The sequence below is a fragment of the Rhinolophus ferrumequinum genome, chromosome 20, assembly GCF_004115265.2.
Source record: "Rhinolophus ferrumequinum isolate MPI-CBG mRhiFer1 chromosome 20, mRhiFer1_v1.p, whole genome shotgun sequence".
Lineage (NCBI taxonomy): Eukaryota > Metazoa > Chordata > Mammalia > Chiroptera > Rhinolophidae > Rhinolophus > Rhinolophus ferrumequinum.
The window spans coordinates 49,569,772-49,592,396 of record NC_046303.1 but is presented as its reverse complement, the minus strand read 5'-3'; the positions used below and the strand labels follow the sequence as shown (position 1 = coordinate 49,592,396).

The following is a 22,625-nucleotide window of genomic DNA, read 5'->3' as shown; positions in this document are numbered from 1 at the left end:
ATATATAATGTATATGTATATATACATATACATATATAAAAAGTGTATATATACATTTATATATATAATATATATAAATGTATATATAAATGTGTATATGTGTTTTATATATAAATGTATATATATTTTATATATATAAAATGTATATATATGTTTTATATATATATAAATGTATAATACATTTATATTATATATGAATGTATATATATAAATGTATATATATGTTTTATTTTGTCCATTGATAGAACTTAATCCATTCATATGATTAGATTATGTCCTGACGTTTTCTGTTATATTTTCCCACCCACTATTTTTTATTGTTGATTTTTTCTCATCTCCCTGAAGACCAAGAGAAAATCTGAAAATTGCCCAGAGAAAAAAGAGAGGTTACTTACAAAAAAAATAAGAAATAGATTGTCAATGGACTTTGCATCATCAATGCAGTATACTAGAAGACAACAGAAGAGTATCTGTAGTTCTGAAGGGAAATTATTTTTATACTAGAATTCTACAATCAGTCATATGTGACTGCATTCAAACATTTTAAATATATATATTTAAATCCAGTCATGCTTTTTATAAGAGATATATTTAAAACAAAATGACCCTGAATAATTGAAATAAAGTTTTGGAAAAATGACATCCAAGGTAAATGTTAATAAGAAGAAAGCAAATATGGTGGCATTGTTCTCAGAAAACAGGTTCTTGGTGTATGCCACAAGAAATAATTCAATGACATACTTAATAAGCCAAGCAAGCAGCAGATTTACTAAAAGAAGGACAGAACACTCTCAAGAAGGTGAGAGCGGGCAGGCCCTGAGAGGAGCAGCTGCCCCGAAGAACAATGAGACTGGGGAATTTATTTCAGTAAAATTGAAGGTTCGAAATATTCAAGACTTAGGGGTGGTGTTATAGGTGTTCCTACCACCTAGGTGGGTCCTTCCTGACCACTCCTTCCCATCAGAAGGAAGGATTTTTGTCCTTATTTGGCTCTTGTCAGAACTGTCTTGGCAGCACAGGGGGTGGAGAATTTCCCCAACCGCAATGCTAATAACATTATAATTAGCTAAAGTTCACATTGAGGAGCAAGATGAGCATATCTTGCATATGGTCTCTTCCACCTAAAACTAGCACTGGCCAGTCTGCTGGCTGCACCCTTTCTTAAGGATGACCTCATCTCTTCCCTCCTTTGTCTCCCCGCATCTCTTCCTTCCCTTCCTCCTCCTTTCTCCCTGTGGCTCCATTCTTTCTGCCTACTGTAACATTATTAATGTCACATGCAATGAATTTCAGGATTAAAAAGAGGAATATTTTTATGTTGCTGAAAAAAGCAATCTACAAAAAAATCTGAACAGTCAAAAACTTTTACCTAATATAACTTCTGAAGTATAAATTTGAAAATATTATTAAAACAAAAAGAAATTGACAGATGCACAAATACAGCATGAGAGTTTTACATATACATCAGGAATTGATAGATTATGTAAACAGAACTTAAAGAATTTGAATAATATAATTAACAAACTTGATTTAATGCCCCTCAAAAAAAAAAAAAAAGAGAGAGAACATGCACATTGTCTACAAACACTAATGGAATACCTACAAAAATTGAACATAAGTCAAAAGAAATACCTCAAATTCAAGAAATTATTAAAAGCAGAAATTATAGTTTGATTCTCTGATCTCAATGAAATGAATGAAATGAGAAATTAACAAGATAACTAAACATTTTTAAATGTTTCTGAACAACTCTTAAAGAGGAAATTGAAACTAAAATTACAAACTTTTTAAATAAACTGAAAATGAGAAATAATTATCTAAACTTAAGTAATATATTCAAAGTAGTACTCAGGGAATAATGTATTGACTTAATATATTAAAAATCAAAGAAAATTAAAACCAAATCAACTCAAGAAACTAGAAAGAGAAAAACAAATAACTCAAAGAAAGTAAAAGCAAGTAATAAAACATTAATATCAAAAATTTATTAAATAGATAATATGACTTGTTCAGTAATATTACAAGTTATTTCCTTGAAAGGAGCAATGAAATAGATCTTTGGCAAGTCTGATTACGGTAAAAAAGAAACAACAAATAAACCACATTAGGAAAGGAGGCAAATACAGTTCAGACAATTAAGTTTGCGAACTAATCGTAGAAAAAGTGCTATATATCTCATTGCTGAATACCAGTAGGGTCACCTTTGAAGCACTCCCCTTGGGAAACTACCCTGTTTCCCCAAAAATAAGACCTAGCTGGACAATCAGCTTTAATGCATCTTTTGGAGCAAAAATTACTATGTGACCTGGTCTTATATTATAGTAAACCAAGACCAGGTCTTATATTAATTTTTGCTCCAAAAGACACCTTAGAACTTGTCCAGTTGGGTCTTATTTTCAGGGAAACATGGTAGACACTGACAGCTGCGCCTAGTCCACCCTTCGAAGCAATTTTGGCACTCTTTTCATGAAATGGTCATCAGAGCTGTCATCGTATTACCCTTGAGGTCCTCCTGACTGTCATCAAAATGTCTTCCTTTCAATATTTCCTTTACCTTCAGGTAAAGAAAGAAGTCATTGGGGGCCAGATCAGGTGAGTAGGGAGGGTGTTCCAATACAGTGATTTGTTTACTGGCTAAAAACTCCCTCACAGACAGTGCCGTGTAAGCTGGTACATTGTTGTGATGCAAGAGCCATGAATTGTTGGCAAAAAGTTCAGGTTGTCTAACTTTCTCATGCAGCCTTTTCAGCACTTCCAAATAGTAAACTTAGTTAACTGTTTGTCCAGTTGGTACAAATTCATAATGAATAATCCCTCTGATATCGAAAACAGTTAGCAACATCGTCACAACAAGTTCTCGAATTTGTCAGACCTCGTATAGATGGAGATTTGTTTTAATTTTTGAAGATTACAAAAGACCAATATTTCTAGGAAATGAATGATCTTGTTGGAAAACATACCTAACAAAACTTTTAAAGAGAGACAGACAGTGAGAGAACTTGAGAAGATGAAAAATCACAGAAGAAATTGAGAAGATATCCAAAAATCTGCCACTGAAAAATTGTCTGGGGGAAGATCATCGTGGCAGCAGTTTTAAATTTCCCCAAATTCCTCCTAAGAAACAGACCAACTAGGATAGAGTCGAAATCTGCAGGAGTAGGAATTAACTAGGTAAATTTGGGGAGAAGCAAAGGGTATTTGGGAAAGAGGAATAATTTATGCAAATACCCTGAGGCAGGATTGAACAAAGTTTAGCTGGGAATTGTGTGATCCTCATCCCTTGAGTGTGGGTGGGAACAAGGTTTGCTTCCAACCACTTGAATATTGCAAATGTGACAAAGATAGACAAAATTACATGTCCTTGCTAAAGTTTCACAAGATTACAACCCATCTGAATAGGAGATGCTCTTTCTTGCTGGCTTTAAGGAGGCAAGCAGCCATACTGGGAAGGTCCATGTGACAAGGAGTAAGAGGGGTCTCCAGCCAATAGCCAGCAACAAACTGAGATCCTCAGTCCAACAGTCAGTCCATGAAAACGGGCTGCTACCAGCAACCATATGAGCTTCAAATATCAATATATTGAATATAGCAATATATTAAAGAGTAACATGACATAAGAAAGTAGGGTTTATTCCAGGAAAACAAAGTCTATTCAACATTAATAAATCATTACATGTAATTTATTGCACTGAAAGGTTAAAGGAGAAAAGGCAGGTGATTATTTCAGTAGATAACAAAATAGTATTTTAGAAAAGTCAATACCCATTCATGTAAAAAAAACAGAAATTCATAGCAAAGCAAAATATACTTTTAATTGTATATGTACTTCTAAATTCTATAAATATTCAAGATAACTTATGTGTTCAGTACGTGTTAATTAACAGAAATTAACAAATCATGAACAAATGCTCAATATATGACCAAATTTATTGAATAATTTTCCAGCTCTCCATTTTTATATCTCTGTCAGTACAGACTTTGTCACAAGATCAAAGATAATACAAAGTTCGAAATGTGCAAAAAGAATGCGAATAAGTATGATCTGTATAAACTGATTTCTTCTTTGATTTTTAACACATATTCCTATACTAACTAAAATTCAGGGCCCATGGAGAACTTATGTCCTCCCAAATTGTGTAAGTCATCACATTTCAGTACATTCACACACACGAATAATTAGTTTGAACAATTTCATTGTGAAGAACCTTGTGAATTCTTCGTAAATGTGATGGTTCTGGCATAGAGCTTTATTCTTAAAACTTGAATATTGTTGGCACATGAAGGACTGCACTAGACTATCCAGCATGTCGGGGTAGAATACGGAAAAGATCTTCTTCTGAAAGTGAAAACAGAAAGCAGTGTAATCGTAACACCAAAGCTAAAGAGACAGCTGACAAATGTGTTGTTGATAGAGTTGGAAGATGACCAATCCCCATGTCAAGAACATGGCTCAAATGTCACTAACATGAAATGACACTGCACTGTAACTTGCCTGGCACATTGACATGGTCCCTGTGGAATTTGTCACTGTTTTCCGATACTACCTAAGAGGGGGTAGCTTTGATTCTAGGAGACCAACAGCCCTAACCTTGACAGAAATCTCCCCAGAATAAAGAAAGCTAATTATCAAGACTTAGATGGCTTCATGGAGATAGGTCTCAGGCGGTTGGAGCTCCGTGCTCCTAACTCCGAAGGCTACCGGTTCGATTCCCACAAGGTTACCAGTTCAACTCTTCAACTCCCACAAGGGATGGTGGGCTGTGTCCCCTGCAACTAGCAACGGCAACTGGACCTGGAGCTGAGCTGCGCCCTCCACAACTAAGACTGAAAGGACAACAACTTGAAGCTGAATGGCACCCTCCACAACTAAGAATGAAAGGACAACAACTTGACTTGGAAAAAAGTCCTGGAAGTACACACTGTTCCCCAATAAAGTCCTGTCTCCCTTCCCCAATAAAAATGTTAAAAAAAAAAAAAAAAAAAAAAAAGAACATCTAACACGCAATGTCGAATTCTGTATCTGCCAAACAAATTGTTGACATGCCAACTGGTTTTCAGAGGGAAAGTGCTGTACCGATAACAGGATCCTATTGCCAAAGCAAGTTTATTTCACATTGCAATTTCTTAAATTTTCCCTCAAAGAAACCGATGTGTTGCTTTTCGGTTTAGTTAGTGTTTCACAGTTCTCTACAGTTTGATCAGCTTTGAGTCACCTGATGGAACTATTTGTGGACCATTATCTGTAGGTCATCCAGTTCACGCCACAGGCATTCTTCTATGCATGAGGAGCCCCTTGGCCTCTTATGAAAAGTAGGGAAAAGCTCTTTGGGACAGATAGTCGGCTTCAGGATGGTAAGATTAACACCTCTGGACAAGATGGGATCCAAAGTGTTCCCTCACCTCTGATTAAGAGATGCTATAGGGGAACAGGAAATCCCCCACTGGGAAAGAGAGAGGTACGTAGCCCAGGCCCAGATAAATTTTAAGGTAGGTAACATGTGATTTCTTCTGAGACCTACAGCCAAGTTCCATGGCAAGATGGACTGTGGTTCAGACTTCCTTTGGAGAAAACTCTCTCTCATCCTGTTGTCAGAGGGAAAAAACAAGAAGGATGATGGTTAAATAAAGAAAAGAAACGATTTTTCTTTTTACTGGTGCAACTAGCCAATATCTGTGAAATGTGATAACTGGAAAAGGGAGTTTTTTGGTTTTGTTCTTTAAGATGAAAGAGATTCAGATATATTTATATGCCAAGGAGAAGTCAAGAGAAAAAGGATGTTTGAAGGTTCAGACGAGGGAAGGGATGATGAGTAATGAATGAAACCTAAGGAGATTGGTGGGGGAGGGGAAAGGAGGATGTGGGATGAATCAAAGCACAGGTAAGAGAGATTAAGCTGGGGCAGGAGGGATACCTCTTTCCGTGAGTCTGGAGAAAAAGATAAGACGTGTGTGGGGGCCTATATCTGTCAGGACAAACCTGGTTATGCTGTGGTAACAACCTCCAAAATCTCCATCGCTTACAACAAGAAAGGTTTGTTTTTTACTCACACTACATGTCCAGTGCCAGCTGGCTCTGATTCGGTTCTGTGTTGTCCACATTTCAGGATTTAGGCATGTAGATCAGCCCTTATCTGGAATACTGCAGTCTTTGTGGCAGAAGAAGAAGAGAGAACAGCAAACCACGCATGAGCTCTTAAAGCTAGAAAGTGAGGCACATCACCTCACTTCCCATTTCATAGCTAAAGCAACTCCCATGATCATGCCTAAGTTCAATAGAACAGGGATGTAGGAGAGGAACGGTGAATATGGGAGAATGAAACAGTGAAGAGTGACGTTGAATATGACTGCACAATACAGTAGAGAGGGATGAATAGGGGTGAACAATACAACAGAGAGGCGCTTTGAATATGGGCAAATAATTCAGTCTACAAGGCCCATCCTGCTTTTGTTGGTGATAGAATTTGCTCCTTGTTCATTCAATGAGTATTTACTAAGCCCCTTCTATGTGCTTGGCCCTATACTTGGCTCTGAGAATAGACTTCTGCTCTCATAGCTCTTATGGTTTAGGAGTTCCCACTGACAGCTTGATTTTTCTTACTGACATAGGGGATTCTATCATCTGCTGAGAGTGAGGGAGTTATTTGGAAATAAGGAGTTTGAGGAGAGAGGTAAATCTTTGCAATAACTGCTGAGCATAATGGGAAAGAATAGTGAACGGGAAGAATAAAAGGACGGCCAGGCAGCATTTCATGTCCTGCTATGGATGGCAGGTATGGCTGGTGATATTTCCTACCGTGTTTCCCCAAAAATAAGACCTAGCCAGAAAGTCAGCTCTAATGCGTCTTTTGGAGCAAAAATTAATATAAGACCCAGTATTATATTAATTATATTATATTATACCCAGTCTTATAGTAAAATAAGACATTATTGTATTATATTATGTTATATTATTATATTATATAAGACCTGGTCTTATTTTACTATAAGACTTGGTCCAAAAGACGCATTAGAGCTGATGATCTGGCCAGGCCTTATTTTCGGGGAAACACGGTATCAGCGCTCAGTGGCCTGCCTACTCTGAGAAAAAAAGTTAAGGATCTGGGGACCAGCTAAGAGATGAGGGAGCCAGAGATGATGTTGGCAATATGAAGGAATGGGGTTTAGGTCTAGATAAAGAAGAAAATAAAGTCATATGGGCAAATGCTGGGCAGCAGACAAAGGTCTTGAGAGCTAAGTTTAAGAGAAAAGTGAGTGAACTAGAAAGGCAGATGTACTGCCCAACGAATGCAATTTAAGGTTTCACAGGTGGAGTAGTTCTTGGTATGGAAAAAGTCCAGGGCGTGGATACTGGGTGGGGGCTGGTTGATCTTTAATCAGACCTGATTGCTCCTCAGAAGTTGTCCCTGCAGTTAAGGATTATATCCACATGCAACCCTGTATTGATCTCTCAACCCAATGCTGAAATTACTGGGGATAATGAATTGACTATATTATTTTGTCTCCCCCCACTCCAGATCCTAGTTATTTCATAGCTACTTTGGGAAAGAACTGAGGATAAATATGACATTTCTTTTTGAAGTTCTCTAATGCTTCTTTGTACAATACTAGGAGGCCTGACAATTAAGTTCGCGAACTTGTTCCAACAATGTTGCTAACCTTTTTTTGATATCAGAGGGATTATTCATTATGAATTTGTACCAACTGGACAACAGTTAACCAAGTTTACTATTTGGAAGTGCTGAAAAGGCTGCATGAAAAAGTTAGACAACCTGAACTTTTCGCCAACAATTCATGGCTCTTGCATCATGACAATGCACCAGCTCACATGGCTCTGGTGTTGGTGCATAGCTTCCCAAAGGGAGTACTTTGAAGGTGATCATAGTGATGTTCAGCCATGAGGTATGTAGCTCTTTTTCTAGGATGAGTTCGCAAACTTAATTGTCTGACCTCATATGTATTTACTAGTTGTTTATACATTCTTATCAAATTGAATCATATTGGGATTGATTCTTTTTCCTGCTCCCTACTCAATAGCAGGAAACTCCTTCTGGCATCAGCGTTCTGTAAGTTTTCAGCAACTTCAACAACTCTCCTTTCTCTGACGAGGGTAAAATTGTGCTCATCTCCAAATCATGCAAAGTAAGATGGGAACAACAAAACATGGAAATGGAAACATAAGAAAAAAGAACGGGAAAAGAGGGGGGAATATCTTAAATGATTTTAATAAAACCAGTCTTTTATTATTCAGTCTTATGGAAACATAACTTATATACAATAAAATTTACCAATTTTAAGAACAGAATTCCATGAATTTTGACAAATGTATACAGTTGTATAATCAATACCACATATATCATTTCCATCACCCGAAAAGTTTCGTCATGTCCCTTTGCAGTCAATCTGCTTGCCTTAACCCCAGCCTCTGACAATCACTGATTGGCTTTCTTTCCTTATAGAATTTCTAGAATTTCATATAAATGAAATCATACAATATATAGCCTTTCATGTTTGACTTCTTCAAGAAAACCAGTCTTATGTCAAGGATATGAAAACAGCCTATAGGTTAGGAAATGTAAGGAAAGTAGTAAGGTTCATCAGTCTGAGAGCCCACCTACTTTGGCTTCATCTTAGGTAATAATTCCCCCCCACCAAAAAAAAATCAAGTTTTATGTGCTAGTTATGTTTTTCTAAAACTCATTAAAAATAATTATTGAAGTTAAAAATGTTTATCTGAGTGCCTCTAATACGCATGTCATATGCCATCAGTGATAAGCAAGCCTCACTAAGGAAAACCCTGCATTAAAAGATCTTAACAATGTTTTACTCTCCTAATAGTCTCATTCTCTCAGTCACTGATTTTGGTCATTGAGTCTTAAACAAAGTCACCATCAGCAAAATTTGTAAGTAATTATAACAACCAAATCCCCACACATAGCATCATAACATGTATATCCACATTTACCTTACTTCTAAAGATAGATTCAAACCTTTTCTTTTTGCTTTCTACCTTTATTTCCCATTTTATTTGGTTGAAATTTTTAAAAATTATGTTTAGATATAATGGAAACCAAAAATACAACTAATAAAAGTGGGAAAATTGAGACTTGTCATGCAGCATACATAGATTGGGAAGACTTCCTGCAAGATATAAGATTTGAAGAGAATTTAAAATCAGATAGATGATCAAGCCAGCACTGCCCAGGCAAATAGTTAAGAGAGGGTAGCCCAGTCAGACCATAAGGACACCATACAAAGTATAAAAGAACATTTTGCAATGCAATGCCTGTGAACAATCTGTGTACATGCACTAATTCTTCCTGTATGTGGGTTACAGTTATTCGGTCACTTTCATACTTTTAGACTAAGACTCAGCAGTTTTCTGTGTCTGTGTGATTGTAGAGGACTCAGCAGACTAAGTCATTAAAGAGGGCTTCACGTAGGGGGAGCACTGATAATCCGATCCATGAAGACCCATGTCTTGCTGTAGATGAGGCCTTTTCCGTGGGAAATTAGAACTCTGGGAGGTCCCCAAAGGGCCATGGAAGTTTGAATAAGAAAAAGATCTAACTTAATTAAGTAGTTCCCCTCTTATGTTTGTCTTTGTGACAATTGTTGCTTGGTAAGGCTAGAAGTTATGAAGGGTGATGGATAGACCATTGTCAGGTGTTACAGATGGGTGAGTCCCACACCTATTTCTCCAGTGTTTTTTTTGTTTTGTTTTGTTTTGTTTTGTTTTGAGGTGAAATCAGGTCAGACTGGAATTCTAAGGCAACTTAGAAATACAAAACTGTGCCAAAGGCTGTCTGGAAGCGTGTTTGGAAACAGGAATAGTGCAGTAACACCCACTTTGCCTGATCAAATGTATGGGTTGCAGGTCTTTCACAGCACTCTGTGGGATGTAAACAAGGAGCTGGATGCGCAGTTCACCCTGCTTGACTGGCTGTTTGGTAGGAATGATAGATTAATCCAGGGCTTTGACAAAAGGGCAGGGGCTAGTCATTATTTGTCATGTTGTGGGGACTCATGAGAAACAGTTTGCAGATTTTTTACATTGTACTAGATATACTAAACACTAGCTTTTAAATTGTCTTTCAAGGGAGGTCATTTCAAAATGAAATCTTGACTTTGTATTTGGTGATAACTTTATAGTTCTAAACGCTAATTCAATATTGGTCCTGCTTAAGCATGTAGTTACATATACAGTGTGCCAAAATCTTAGGCAAATGGTGACTTTTCCTACTGGTAACAACATTTCGTTTTTCTCTTTTCCTCTGGAGATTGCTGTGAGGGTTTAAGTCATTAATATATGTACAGGTCTTAGGACTATTTCTACATTTAACAGGCCATGTCAATATAATATTAATATTTTTACTTGCACTGATATTAAATTTCTCACCTTTAAACTTCAAATTAGACTCAAATACTGCAAGATCAAAGTTTATTTTGCTTTTTAAAAACAAAAATGCTACCATAAAGAAAGTCTACTTTGTAATTAGAATCCTTTTTTCCCCTCTGTATAAAGCAGCATAGAACAATGGTCAGTTATACATACGTGGATTCCAGGAAGCTAAGCAAAAATAATTTATCACTTAAGTAAAATAGGTTATGGAAATTTTAAATAATGAAGGAAAAAAACATCAAATTGAGAGGAGCAAAAAGGATCATTATCCTTTCTGAACTGCACTGCTTGAACTAAATTAACAAAATCTCCCAAAATAAAATTTTAAAGTTATGTTTTTAAAAGTAATTTTCCCCAGAAAACACAGGATAAACCAAAAAAAAAAAAAAAAGCCTCTTTCGTCTTAAACCTTGTTGCTAAAAATAATTCTAAATGTATTATTATTTACTACCTTAGTGAGTGCTGGAGCTATCTGGACACCTCTGTGAATTTTGACTGTATTGAATCTATGTATGGATGGAGGCGATTATCACGAATCTGTACTGACTCCAAAACATAGTCTGGATCGAAGTTACTTTTAATTGAAGAAGTGTCAGTTTTCTTGTGATGAATGTCCCTCAAGTCACAGCCCCCACCCCCCAATAAATGAGACTTCCAATAACTTGGAGGACAGTCTATATAAAGTTCCTGTACCAGTTTTCATTAAACCGCTTTTTCTCTGGCTACTTGAATCTTGTAAAACCTAAATCTTAAAATTTGAAAACAGAAGCTACCATGTTTCCCTGAAAATAAGACCTAGGCGGACAATCAGGTCTAAAGCTTCTTTCGGAGCAAAAATTACTATAATACCCGTCATATTTTACTCTTCTTATAGTAGACCCGGTCTTATAGTAATTTATTTTCAGTATTTATTTTATAGGTCTTATTTTCCGGGAAACAGGGTATTGACCACGTGGACAAAGGGAATCTTAGTTTTAAGCAAAAACGCAACCAGTGTGTGAGAACTGAGCAATTGGATGGATAGTCAGCGTTCCAGTGAAGTTACCCGACGTCGTCTCACTCCTTTCTTTGAGACTGCCAACTCATTTCCCAAAATTTAACGATTATAATCATGGTAAGTCAGTTTCGCACTCTGTCAAAGACTCGGCCTGTTGCCGTTTACTTCTTGGCAATATTAGATTCAATTAGGTCTTGTCCTCTCATTATCTGAGGACTGAATTCAATCCCTGCCTTTCGATGCAGGCTGTTTTCTCCTGGAAAGCCAAAATATCCCTCAACGGATCCAAGAGCTGGAGGAAAGGGGAGTCCACGTGTCAGATTAAAGGGGCCCTTTAGACCTTATTCCTCAGGAGGGACAAGAGGAATGGAGTCAAACAGCTCCATCCTTAATCCAAGCAGAAGACAAAGGTAAGTAACTGCGCGAGGGGTACCGGGAGACAGAGGGAGGCTCCTCAGGCCCCAACCGAGTGGCGTAACTTCAGCACTCAGAAAACGGGCCAGGACTGGGTAGGACGCGAAGGTGCCCGACAGACCGCAGGAGAGGCGAGGATGGAAACGCCCCCTCTCGGCCCCGCCCCGCCGGGCAGAGAAATGAAACTGAGGAGGGGGCCCGGGTCACAAGCCGGGGCGGCCCCGCCGCCTCCGGCTTCCCGGGGTGAGCGTCCCTGAGAGCGCGTGCCTCACGTCCTCCCCGCCCAGCCCCGCCTCCTGCGCTCTGCGCACGCGCCAGCTCGCCCCGCCCCCTCGCGTCCCCGCCGGGGTGATGGGGCGGGGGGCCGAGGTGAGGAGGCTCTCCGAGTCTCCAGACTACGAGCTCGCGAGCCGTCGCTACCCGCGCCGCGTCACGGCTCCCAGGCCCGCCCTCCTCAGGCCCCTCCTCCCCGCTCCGTTTCCCCCTCTTCTCCCCCTCCCCCTCTGACCGAGCGTGGACTTAAGCAACGGAGCGCGGTGAAGCCCATTTTTCTCCTTCCTCGCAGTGGCGGCTGGCAGCCCCTGGCACGCGGCCCCCACACTCCGGTCCGAGATGAATGCTGCGGCAGAAGCCGAGTTCAACATCCTCCTGGCTACTGACTCCTACAAGGTAGAGGCTTGGGGTGGGGGCAGGTGAGGGAGGAGGCGAGGGCGCATTCGGGGCGAGCGCGAGGTTGCGGGGCTGGGGGTGGCGGGTCTAGGGTTGTAGCGCGGGGTATCCCGGAGGGAAGGCGCGGGTGGCGGCGCTGGGCAGGTGAAGCTGGCGCCGCAGTGGAGAGGAGGTGGATGGAGGAGGGATGGAGGGATGGACGGCAGGAGGCGGGGCCTGGCAGTGCGTGGTGGGGGGGCGCGGAGAGGGGCTGAGGCGAGGCGGGCCAAGCCGGCGCCGCCTGCCTGCTGGTGCGCCTGCAGTCGGGGGTCCGGCTTTCGGCGGGCGCAGCGGGCCCAGGGTCGGGCCGGCTTGGGCGTCACCGGCTGGGCTGGACTGGACTGGCCTAGGCGAGGGCTCGCCCGAGGAGCGGGTCAGTTAGGTAATTGTCCCTAGGGCTCCGCTGTGGAGGGACAGATCTGGGTTTGAGAAGTGGGGTGTGCTCAGCTCTTGCAGGGCAGATAATGCTCCTTCTCCAGGAAGGTATGGGCGAGGCCCTAGTAAGGGTGCCGGAGTAACCAGCTACGTTCCTCCCTGTCTGTAACCCGGCTACGGAGGACACATCTGTCCCCGGTAGCCGTGCTGGATACCCCTGTCCCACTCCACTGGGCTCTGTTTCAAACTGCTTTGCTCCTGGTGATCTCTTGCTCCTTGTTGCAAAGGCCAGTCTGCCCTTACTCGGTTTAGGGCCGCTACAGGATTTCTGTGAAAAGGAAAGTGAAACACGAGGAGTTAAATGAACTGTACTTTTAACCCTGGAGAACTTAGGGAGAGAGAAATGCCACAACATTGTGTTCACATGCGCACTGGATACTTGCATGTATAGCTGCCCCATTAATTTTATTTGAAACACACACATTAGTAAAGGAAAGAATGATTAGAAAAAAGATGGCAGTTCGTTCCCCTAGTTTCCAAATTATATAGCATATGAATTATATGACGATACTTTGCTAAGCTTTGTTAGCCAAAAGATGAAATGTCAAACCAAAAACCCCACTTGTGCGAAGTAAATTTTAGGTTTTACTTCAGCAGCATGATGGTTTGAAATACAGTGGTAAAGCATAATGTTCTCATGTTTTTGTGATTTGTTTTTTGTTTGTTTATTTGCTTTTTCTTTCCTTAAATATTACAAGTATTTTGGAGAATCTCGGTGTACTTAAGTTTTGTTTTGTCCATTTCTTCCCAATTGGCTTACGATTCTAGTTAGAATAATTTAGATGGGTTATTATTTAAAGTAGAACCAAGTGTCATTAAGGAGTGGTCTTATAAATGGAATTTTAAAGTGGAAATCTACACTATTTCAAGTTCATGGTATTATCACGTGTGGTTTACTTGGCCCTAAAACTTCCTTTCTGTTTTCTTAGTTCAATCATAGTGTTTTAATAGTGATTAAATATCTTTAAATAGTGATTTTAAAATGGTCTCATTCATAGTTTTTTCTTAACTAAATTTTTTTTCTTAACTAAAATCTTTAATTTCCAAAAAAAATTTTATATAGTAACTTATGATTTAATTGAAATGGGAAGTGTAAACGTATGTTGACTGGTCTAACTTAAAAACAAAACGGAATACAAGTTCCTTTAGTTTGTAGTTTCTCTAGCCATTATACATAAAGAATGTAAAATTGCTTTAACATCTGTTTCCTGGGATGCTTTAATTAGGAGAGTGAGTTACCTCCAAGCTTTCTAATCTCCTAGCAGGGCATACTTAACCATTAGAATTAGAATTTGCATCTGTTTAATAAGGTTTATTCCTGTCCATTTTCAAGTCAGACTGGTATATTTATCCCCTTTCTAATATGAAACCTTTTTAGAAGATTTTCATCTTAGTAAGATTTTTCGTTTTTTCCCCAAAAAATCTCCTCAAGAGGATTCAGTCAGGTTGATGTGTCTTTATACTGGTGATTTACAGCTGTACAGTAAAGTAGATTGTATATCACACACTGACATTTTAGTCGTTAAGTTTCATTTTCCTTACATTTTTAGTGGGCCTTATGTCCTGCATTCCATTTCTGCCTTTTTATCTTCTTGGGTATAGAAGGGACAAATGATCATCTTGAGTTAGAAGGAATGAAACTTTTATTTGGAAATTACAGGAGAATGTTATTACATATCATTATCAGTACTTAACAAACTATTGACCAATTAAAATAGAGAACTAGTGGTTTTAGATGTGTTGATGGAAGAGAGCAGAATATTGTTGATGTCTTTCTAAAATTGAAGAAAGGATCGTTGGTTGTCTAAGGACTATAAAAAGGATTTTTGCAAGTACATGGGATAGTGTCCAAGTGCATGACAATATGTGGGTGTTTTGTTTTTACTTGTATCCTCTCCAAAGGGTTCAGGGCAATTTGGACCAAAGGAGGAGCCTTTAAAATATATATCCCTTTCTGTAATCTCATACTTTATTATACATAATAAGGAACTACGACAACAGGTAAATGTGGTTGTTCTGTTTTCATCCTGGGTTCTTGGTACAAATAAAAAGGACAATTAATCTTAAATGTTAATCATCTTCAATCATTTTCAAAATGGCTTAAGGTAAAATTATGTACTGGGTTGTATTTACATTGTGCTGAGCTAGCTAGGGAAAGGTGTATTTGGACTGGCCTTAACCATTGTGGTGCTTAAAAAGCACTTGGAATTTTTCAGATGAGAGGAGTCATTCTTTTCACTTATCTCTGGGATAATTATTGATCAGTTTCCAAATAACAGTGGATCATTAAAAGATGTATTTCTGTTCCAGTCTTCCTTTCCCTTCTATGTAGATAATGTTTGTAACAAACTACAGCAGAGAATAGTTTGAACATTTCTGAACATTTTACCTAATAGCAGATTAAAATGGAAGATGTTGCTAATTGAGCTGTAGTTGAAAAAAATGTATAAATATTTTTTATATTATTTTACATTATATTTTATATTATTATCCTGAACCTAATATAAAATATATTATTTTATATTATTTATAAATATTTTGCACAAATAGTAATCCTTAAAGAACTTAACAGTTTAAACCACATCACACATTAATTTTGAACTGTGCTGTCCAGTGTGGGTTGCTTCACAAAAGGTCATTTGTAAACTGGTTATCTAGAATTCAGCACATTTTCATCATTGGTTTAATAAATATTGGAGACCTCTTAGGTATTCTAAAGACAAGAGATGTCTCTTACAATCCAGGATGGGTGAAAGTTGATTTTAGAGAATTTATGAAAGGCTGTATAATTTGTGTATAGTGATTAGGCACCCAAGGCAGCTTCCCCCACCCCCTTCTTTTGCCTCCACCGCTCCACTCCAAGCCGTTGTTTCTCAGTCGAGTTGTGTAGGACACAGCTCCCTGGCCCATGCTGGTGTTATGAGCCTTGCGATCCCCCCCACCACCACAGTTGGTCGCCAGTCCTTGGTCGGCCCCTCACAGCAGCCCCCGGCGGCTCTCGCCACCTGCTGGCCACTCAACGCTGGCTGCCGGCCACTCACACTGGCCACCGGCCACTGATGGCAGCACTCAGCAGCTCACGCCAACCTTTGGCTGCTCAGCTCCAGGGAGAGTCGTGGTTCACAATCTTAGTTGTAGAGGGCACAGGTCACTGGCCCTCGTGGAAATCAAACTGGTGACTTCAGTGTTAGGAGCACGGCGCTCCAACCACCGGGCCGGCCTCCAGCAGCTTTTTTTTAAAAGGAAGATATTGCTTCCTTTTTAATGGCAGAATAACAAATCTGAAAAGTTTGGGCTTTTTGGAGGAAAGGATTTGGGGATAGATGACGATCTCTTACGGCCAAGTTTGTCCTGCCTCCAACTTCAGCTACCCAGTGCCTTCCTCTGAGCTGTTCCTATTTGTCATAGTTGCTTCCCTCTCACTGCTTCTAAATGGACACTTAAGTATTGTCACAGTGGCTCTCATGGCAGCCTGAGCCTGTGAGGAGTGGGGTATGCTATGGTTTGTATGTCAGAGACTACCGGTGCATTCTTACAATGCAGTTTTTCCTCTGTTTTATTATGTTATAGGAAAAATTCAGGCAATAGAAATAAAATCATATATATGTATATGTATGTATATACATATATAATGAATATACTTCATGGGAAAATTAATTTAGGTCAGTAATGATTGTATAATATCTTGCAAAACAAAAATAGCAGAAGCTGGTGTCCTCTTTGTCAGTTGATGAAATCTCTTTTCAAAGTGTAAGGGAAAAGGTATAAGTTGCCAGGAACTCTGTGTCAGGAGATTTTAGAGAAGAGGCAATATAATGAGTATAGCTGGTTTTACAATTTCTCCCCTTCCCCAAAATAATGTAATTCAAAAATCCTTAAGCCGTATGTGTGAAGTTGTTATTGCTTCAAAAGCCACACAACAATGGGGAAACAGAAGTATTTCCAGGGCTTAAGAAATCTTAATACTGAAAAGAAGGAAGAAATCAGTTGTGTTTCTTGCTGTTTCTAGCACATTAGCTTTGAAGAGGCAGAAAGTTTTAGAGTAAGGCTGAGTGGATCCTCTTCTGAATGCTCTTAGATATTGTTAAAATATTGTGTTGTAATTATTTCTTAGTAATAAAAAATAAAATTGTAACTGGAAAAGTAGGTTAGTGGTATCCTTTGGTTATGTGATCCCATTGTGGGAGGAATGCTCTTGGAGTGATCAAATCAACCGTGTGGGAAATCCAGAGAAGCTCAGGAGAAAATTAGGCTGCTCTCACAGAACAGTTTTATACCGGTTAAATATTGCTCATGCTTCTTTTTAAATGTCATACCTGGGCCAAGGATATTTAGTCTTGGGATTACAGTTTTTAGAAGTTTATCTTTTTATAAAGTAAATCAATCACATAACTGAAATTAAGTTTTATTAAAAGAGCTACATTTTCCTGTGTGCCTATGTTATTTACCACACATATATTTACGAGTATTTACTGGCCGTGCTCTATTAGCTGCAGGAAGGTCGTGCCAGTTTAGGAAACGTTTTCTGGAGTAAGGTTTGCTGAGGATATTGTGAGAAATTTGCTATTTTCTCTTCATCTTGTAAATTTTAAATTTCTTGTAGAACCATTTTCTAGAGTGACAGAAGTCAAAGCAGTGCTAAACAACATGATTTAAGGAGCTCCCTTTTTGTAATTCACTTTAATTTTGAATACTATGAAACTTTCTGTCGGTATTAACATACTTGAAACTGAGCTCTTGATTTCCCTACCCATTCCTTCTAAGGCTTTCCCCATCTCAGTGTATGGCATCATTATTCACTCAGTTGCTCAAGCCAAAAATCTAGGAGACATCCTTAATTCCTTCCCCTCCTTATCCTCCAGATCTAGTTTATCAGCCTAATTCTCCTTACCTTCAAAGATACTGAGCCGGTTCTCTCACTAACCTCGTCTTTGGCAGTACCCTCTTACCTGATGCTCCTGCTTCCACTTTGGTCACCCTGTAATCCATTCTTCAGCTCACTGCCAGGGTGATCCTTGAAAAATGTGAATCAGATCATACTCATTCCAGCTTAAAACATACTAATGGCTTCCCATTGCACTTGATATAAAATTCAAACTTCTTGTTGTAGCTTGTGAGCCTTACGTGTTCTTTTCTCTGCATCTCTCTCTGACTTGCACCATGTACCTCCTCCTCCCCATTTTCTAAGCACCAACTGCTCTGACCTTCATTCTGTTTTGTCCCTTATTTCCTGTATCCTTGTCATTTAGGTCTTGCTCACATATGACCCTTTCCGAGAAGCTTTTCTGGCCTTCTAGTTAGTCTCCCAGGCCCCCTCTAGCCATCATTTTCTTTTAATTTTTCATAGCCTCCATTTCGATCTGAAATTATTTTGTTCATTTATGTAGTATTCTCTGACCTTTCAAGCCCTATGAAAATAGAAGCCATTTCAGTCTATTTATTTCCAAGTACTCATTTGTCTGAGGTGCTGAGTATATATTTGTGATTGAATGAACTATTTATAAAATAATTTATTAATTTCAGTTTCTGCTACATCATCTCAATTACTGGTTAAGGTTCCAAGGGGTTCAGAGTGACAAGTTTAGCAGAAAGTAAAATGAAGAGGACAGGAAACCTAGCAAAATTAGAATTACTATAAGTCATCTATTGACTGTATTTTTAGATTACTATTTGCTAAGAAGCTCTGTTTAAAATTTTTTTCTCTTAAAACAATGTTATATGCCAATATAAATAGAAATGAACATACCATTTTATTTTTCTATACAAGTATTGGGTGTTAGTAAGTAGGTTGTAATTATAATAGTAAATTATGTTTCATGGTTAATTGCCTGAGAGTTTGCCTAGATGACTTAGACTCTTTAGCTAAATTCTAAAACAGTTCTCTTAAGGTTCTTCAAAGAAGATGTTAGAAGTCATACTTCATTTCTAATTTAGCAGCCTGGACAATTTTGTGTTTTTAATGACATTTATTTTCAGAGGAGACATTCTGAATATTTATCCACAGGTTTTAAGTATCATAATTAAAGGACATAGCTAAAGTAAAGCTTTAAAATTGTAAACATATTTAATTATTGTCCACAAATGGAGCTGTATTTGTAAGATGGAAACTTTAGTGTGCTTTTAGACCAACATGGAGTTAAATAGTTTAGGGACATTCCTATTTAGATTTTGACTGCTTGGTCTACTCAGAAAATAAAAATAATTCATTTGCCTTCTAATACTTTTAAATCTGATATAGAAAAAGTAAATTTGTAAAGATGCACCATTAAGTATCTGCACTGTAAAGAAGGTCAAACTTAATAGTCACAACTATGAATCTTGACTTTTTATAAACTTGTGTGACGTGATCCAGACCCTTCTTCAAATTTTACTTCATCATAATTGACTTTTATTCTGCCTCACTGCTTATTCCCACTAAAAGAGTTGGGGTTATTTAGATGGTAAACTGGACAGTTTCATTTTTATATACATGGTACGTTTTTAGATGGTGGTATCTTTTTCTAACCAGTTTTTTAAGTAGTTAGAATAGTAATCATTTATTACTAGGGTATCATTCATATGTAGATTTACATTATTTTTGCATTATAGTGAATTGCCTAATAGATCCAATTGCTCTGGATTTTGTATTAGCTATTTCACTTACCTACTTCTTAAATCTTCTTAAAGTTAACAGTGGTGTAAGTCTCTGGGCTCTAACCTGAAAGAAACTGGTTTTGATGAGGCCTCCCTATACTTTGTAGTGTATGGATGGATACCTGTTGTACCTGAGCAAAACAGAAAGTTCTTAACTCTGTTGGCTGACTTAGGCAGTCAAACCACATATTAACATAAAGATTCACCTCCAGGGTTGCCTGTCAGCAACACGAGGGTGCCATTTTTATAGAGTTGCTAGTTGCTTCTATTGGAGAGGCAACTAAAGTATTCTAAGCTTTTATGATATATTCATTTTATATTTTTGTGCTGAAGTACAAAAATTTTTTATTAAAACCCAAGTTTTACTGGGACTAAGATTATACAGCCAAACAAGGAAAATGTTGGGTTTTTTCCTCTAAACTTGAGATCAGAGCTAAACAGGAAAATGGTTTATGTTCACAGTGGTAGTCCATGAAAATTGATCTGCAGAGATTTAGTCCGCCATTACTCCAATTAACCATCCAATGCTTCTAAGCTTTATGGCATTATTATTCCTACTCTTTCAATTGGGCAAATACACATTATTCATACAGTTATTTTTTATTGGTAAAATGTTTTAAACACATTAAAATATAATTAAAATTATAGTAAATACTCACTTTCTTTTTCTTAAAACAAAAACAGATACATTTCAACAGTGACTCTTACCCAAATTCATGGAAAAGAAATTTGTGATAATACCTCTTCATATCTTTAAACTTAGAAGAATTTGATATTGCATTGTGTAGGCATTTATTTCCTAACTCAGATAATTTGAGCAAAAGAAAGATTACAAACAAGATTTTTTTTTTTTCCCGCTGCTGCTGCTTTTGCTTTCATTCAGGTTTTCAGTGTCACTATGAAGACTTAGAAGAGAGATCATTCTCACCCCCTCATTATACAGATGAAGAAGTAGAGCCATGGGAAGTCACTGACTATGGACTTAACATACACACCACATGTAGAAGTCACAGTACCAACTTCTCCTGTCAGCTCATTCTTTTATACTGTGTATGTGCAGCTGCATTTCATTCCCCTGAAAGAAGACTGTTCCTCAAGATCTAATGAGATACCTGTCATCTTACTTTTGTTCCAAGTGCAGCTTACAGGCCTTGTACTTCCTTAAGTTCAGTCTGCTTATTTATAAAATTTAATACTCTCTTGTAGTTTTGAATTTAAGGTACTGAACTATTAAAAGTATCTTAGTAAGTATGATAGTTATTTTTTTATTTTTTATAAGCCAGGAAAAGAAGCTGATCAATAGCAAATAAGTGTAGTTTCTCTGGTTTTAAATAATTTGAAGCCCTTTCTTTTGTGATTTATAGTTTATTGGTATTTTCTAACTTAAGTGTCTCTCTTTTATGTAGGTTACTCACTATAAACAATACCCACCCAACACAAGCAAAGTTTATTCCTACTTTGAATGCCGTGAAAAGAAGACAGAAAACTCCAAAATAAGGAAGGTGAAATATGAGGAAACAGTGTTTTATGGGCTGCAGTACATTCTTAATAAGTACTTAAAAGGTATTATTTGTCCTACTACATTTAAAACACTGCTTTTATATAACTTCATAATTTTCCTCCTATTTTTTTATATTCTATTATTTCAAGTAACTTTTTGAATAGTCTAATTTTGATATTTATTTAATTACTTTAGGGGTTCTTGAATTTTAAAAAAATCTGTTAATTTCAAATCATTAAATCTTATAAATTGGTGTATGTGCATCATATTCTAAGTATGAGAAAGATTTTCTGAAACAAGTTTGGGAATAAGTTTAGAAAAGGCACTAATTTTCTGGGGCTAATATGGTTTTTTAATAGACTTTAGTCATTAATTCAACAAAAAAAGGATTTGTCGTTACTGACTTGGGGAACTCATTTTGAATTAGGTAGCAATTATAACTAGAATATTTTTATGCTAAGTCAGTTTTACCTTAAAGGCCTATTTTTTTCCCAACTACCTGTAACTGAAGTTAGTCTCAAATGCATATTAAAGCAGAAAAATTCCCAAAATAATTTCTTTGCTTTCTTACTTGAAAGTCCATTTCTAGTCAGTATTGTAATGTTTCTAGGGGGAAACCAGTTCCCACGGGTTTTATATATTTTGGAAAATTTCATCTCTGACCTTTTTAAATAAAAATAATCAGAATTGAATACAGATTAAATTGAATTTTATGCAGATAATAATCTTTTTCCATAATCTTGGCAATTTTAAAATCAGGTAGTTCAGTTACATTATACTATTGAAAACCTCCTTGGATAGCAAAAGTACTTCTTTACAGCAAGACTACCTAAGATCTTTTAAATGAGTTCACTGGTGATCTTATATAAAGTTTCCAAAGATGTCACGCTTCAATTCTACAGCTTAAAAGCTTCATAAGATATCAGTTATTATTATTTACAGCTAAAATATATTGATTGACTATTGTAGGCCAGCCTTATTCTAAGTGTTTCATAAATGTCTTTACTTATTGAGTGGTTGTCAACTTAGTCCTCCTAACCACTCAATAAGTAGGTACTCTACTATTATTATCCTCATTTTACAGATGAACAAAGTTAACTAAAAGTATATTTGCGGGGCAAAAATGTAATAATTTTGAAAATTTTTGGATTATCAGCTCTGAAGACATGCTTTATCAATAAAGTGAGAAGGTTCACCTGGAAAATCATCTATATCAAAGGCTTACTCACACTTAAGGAGCATAGAAATTATAGAGATAGAAAAGAAATCTTAGAAGTTAATTTACTGTGATTTTTAAAACATACATGTAATAATTTCTTATATTGCACATTTACTTTTCTAATAAGAAATTAATGTACTTTGAATGATTGAAAGTGCAAATTCCTTTTCTGGCTCTGCTTTTGACTTGGTGAGTTATTGAACCTCTCAGTTCTTATTTTATTATCCATTGAATGGGTGAAATAGCTAAAGGCATTAATCCTGTGACAACTCAGCAATTGACAGAATGCTTTTCAAAATGTAAACCAAAGTTTATCCTT

At 37.6% G+C, this 22,625-nt stretch overlaps 1 protein-coding gene across 1 annotated transcript in view; it reads left to right on the top strand.

The window, feature by feature from the left end:
- Positions 1–12,149: 12,149 nt before the first annotated feature.
- The window catches only part of NAMPT (nicotinamide phosphoribosyltransferase), a 42,128-nt gene continuing 31,652 nt past the window's right edge, over positions 12,150–22,625 (top strand). Inside the window, exons 1-2 of the mRNA XM_033088522.1 lie at positions 12,150–12,479; positions 20,993–21,149. Coding sequence (XP_032944413.1) covers positions 12,423–12,479; positions 20,993–21,149 — 214 coding nt within the window. The 5' untranslated portion in view covers positions 12,150–12,422. The remainder of the gene's footprint in view (positions 12,480–20,992; positions 21,150–22,625) is intronic.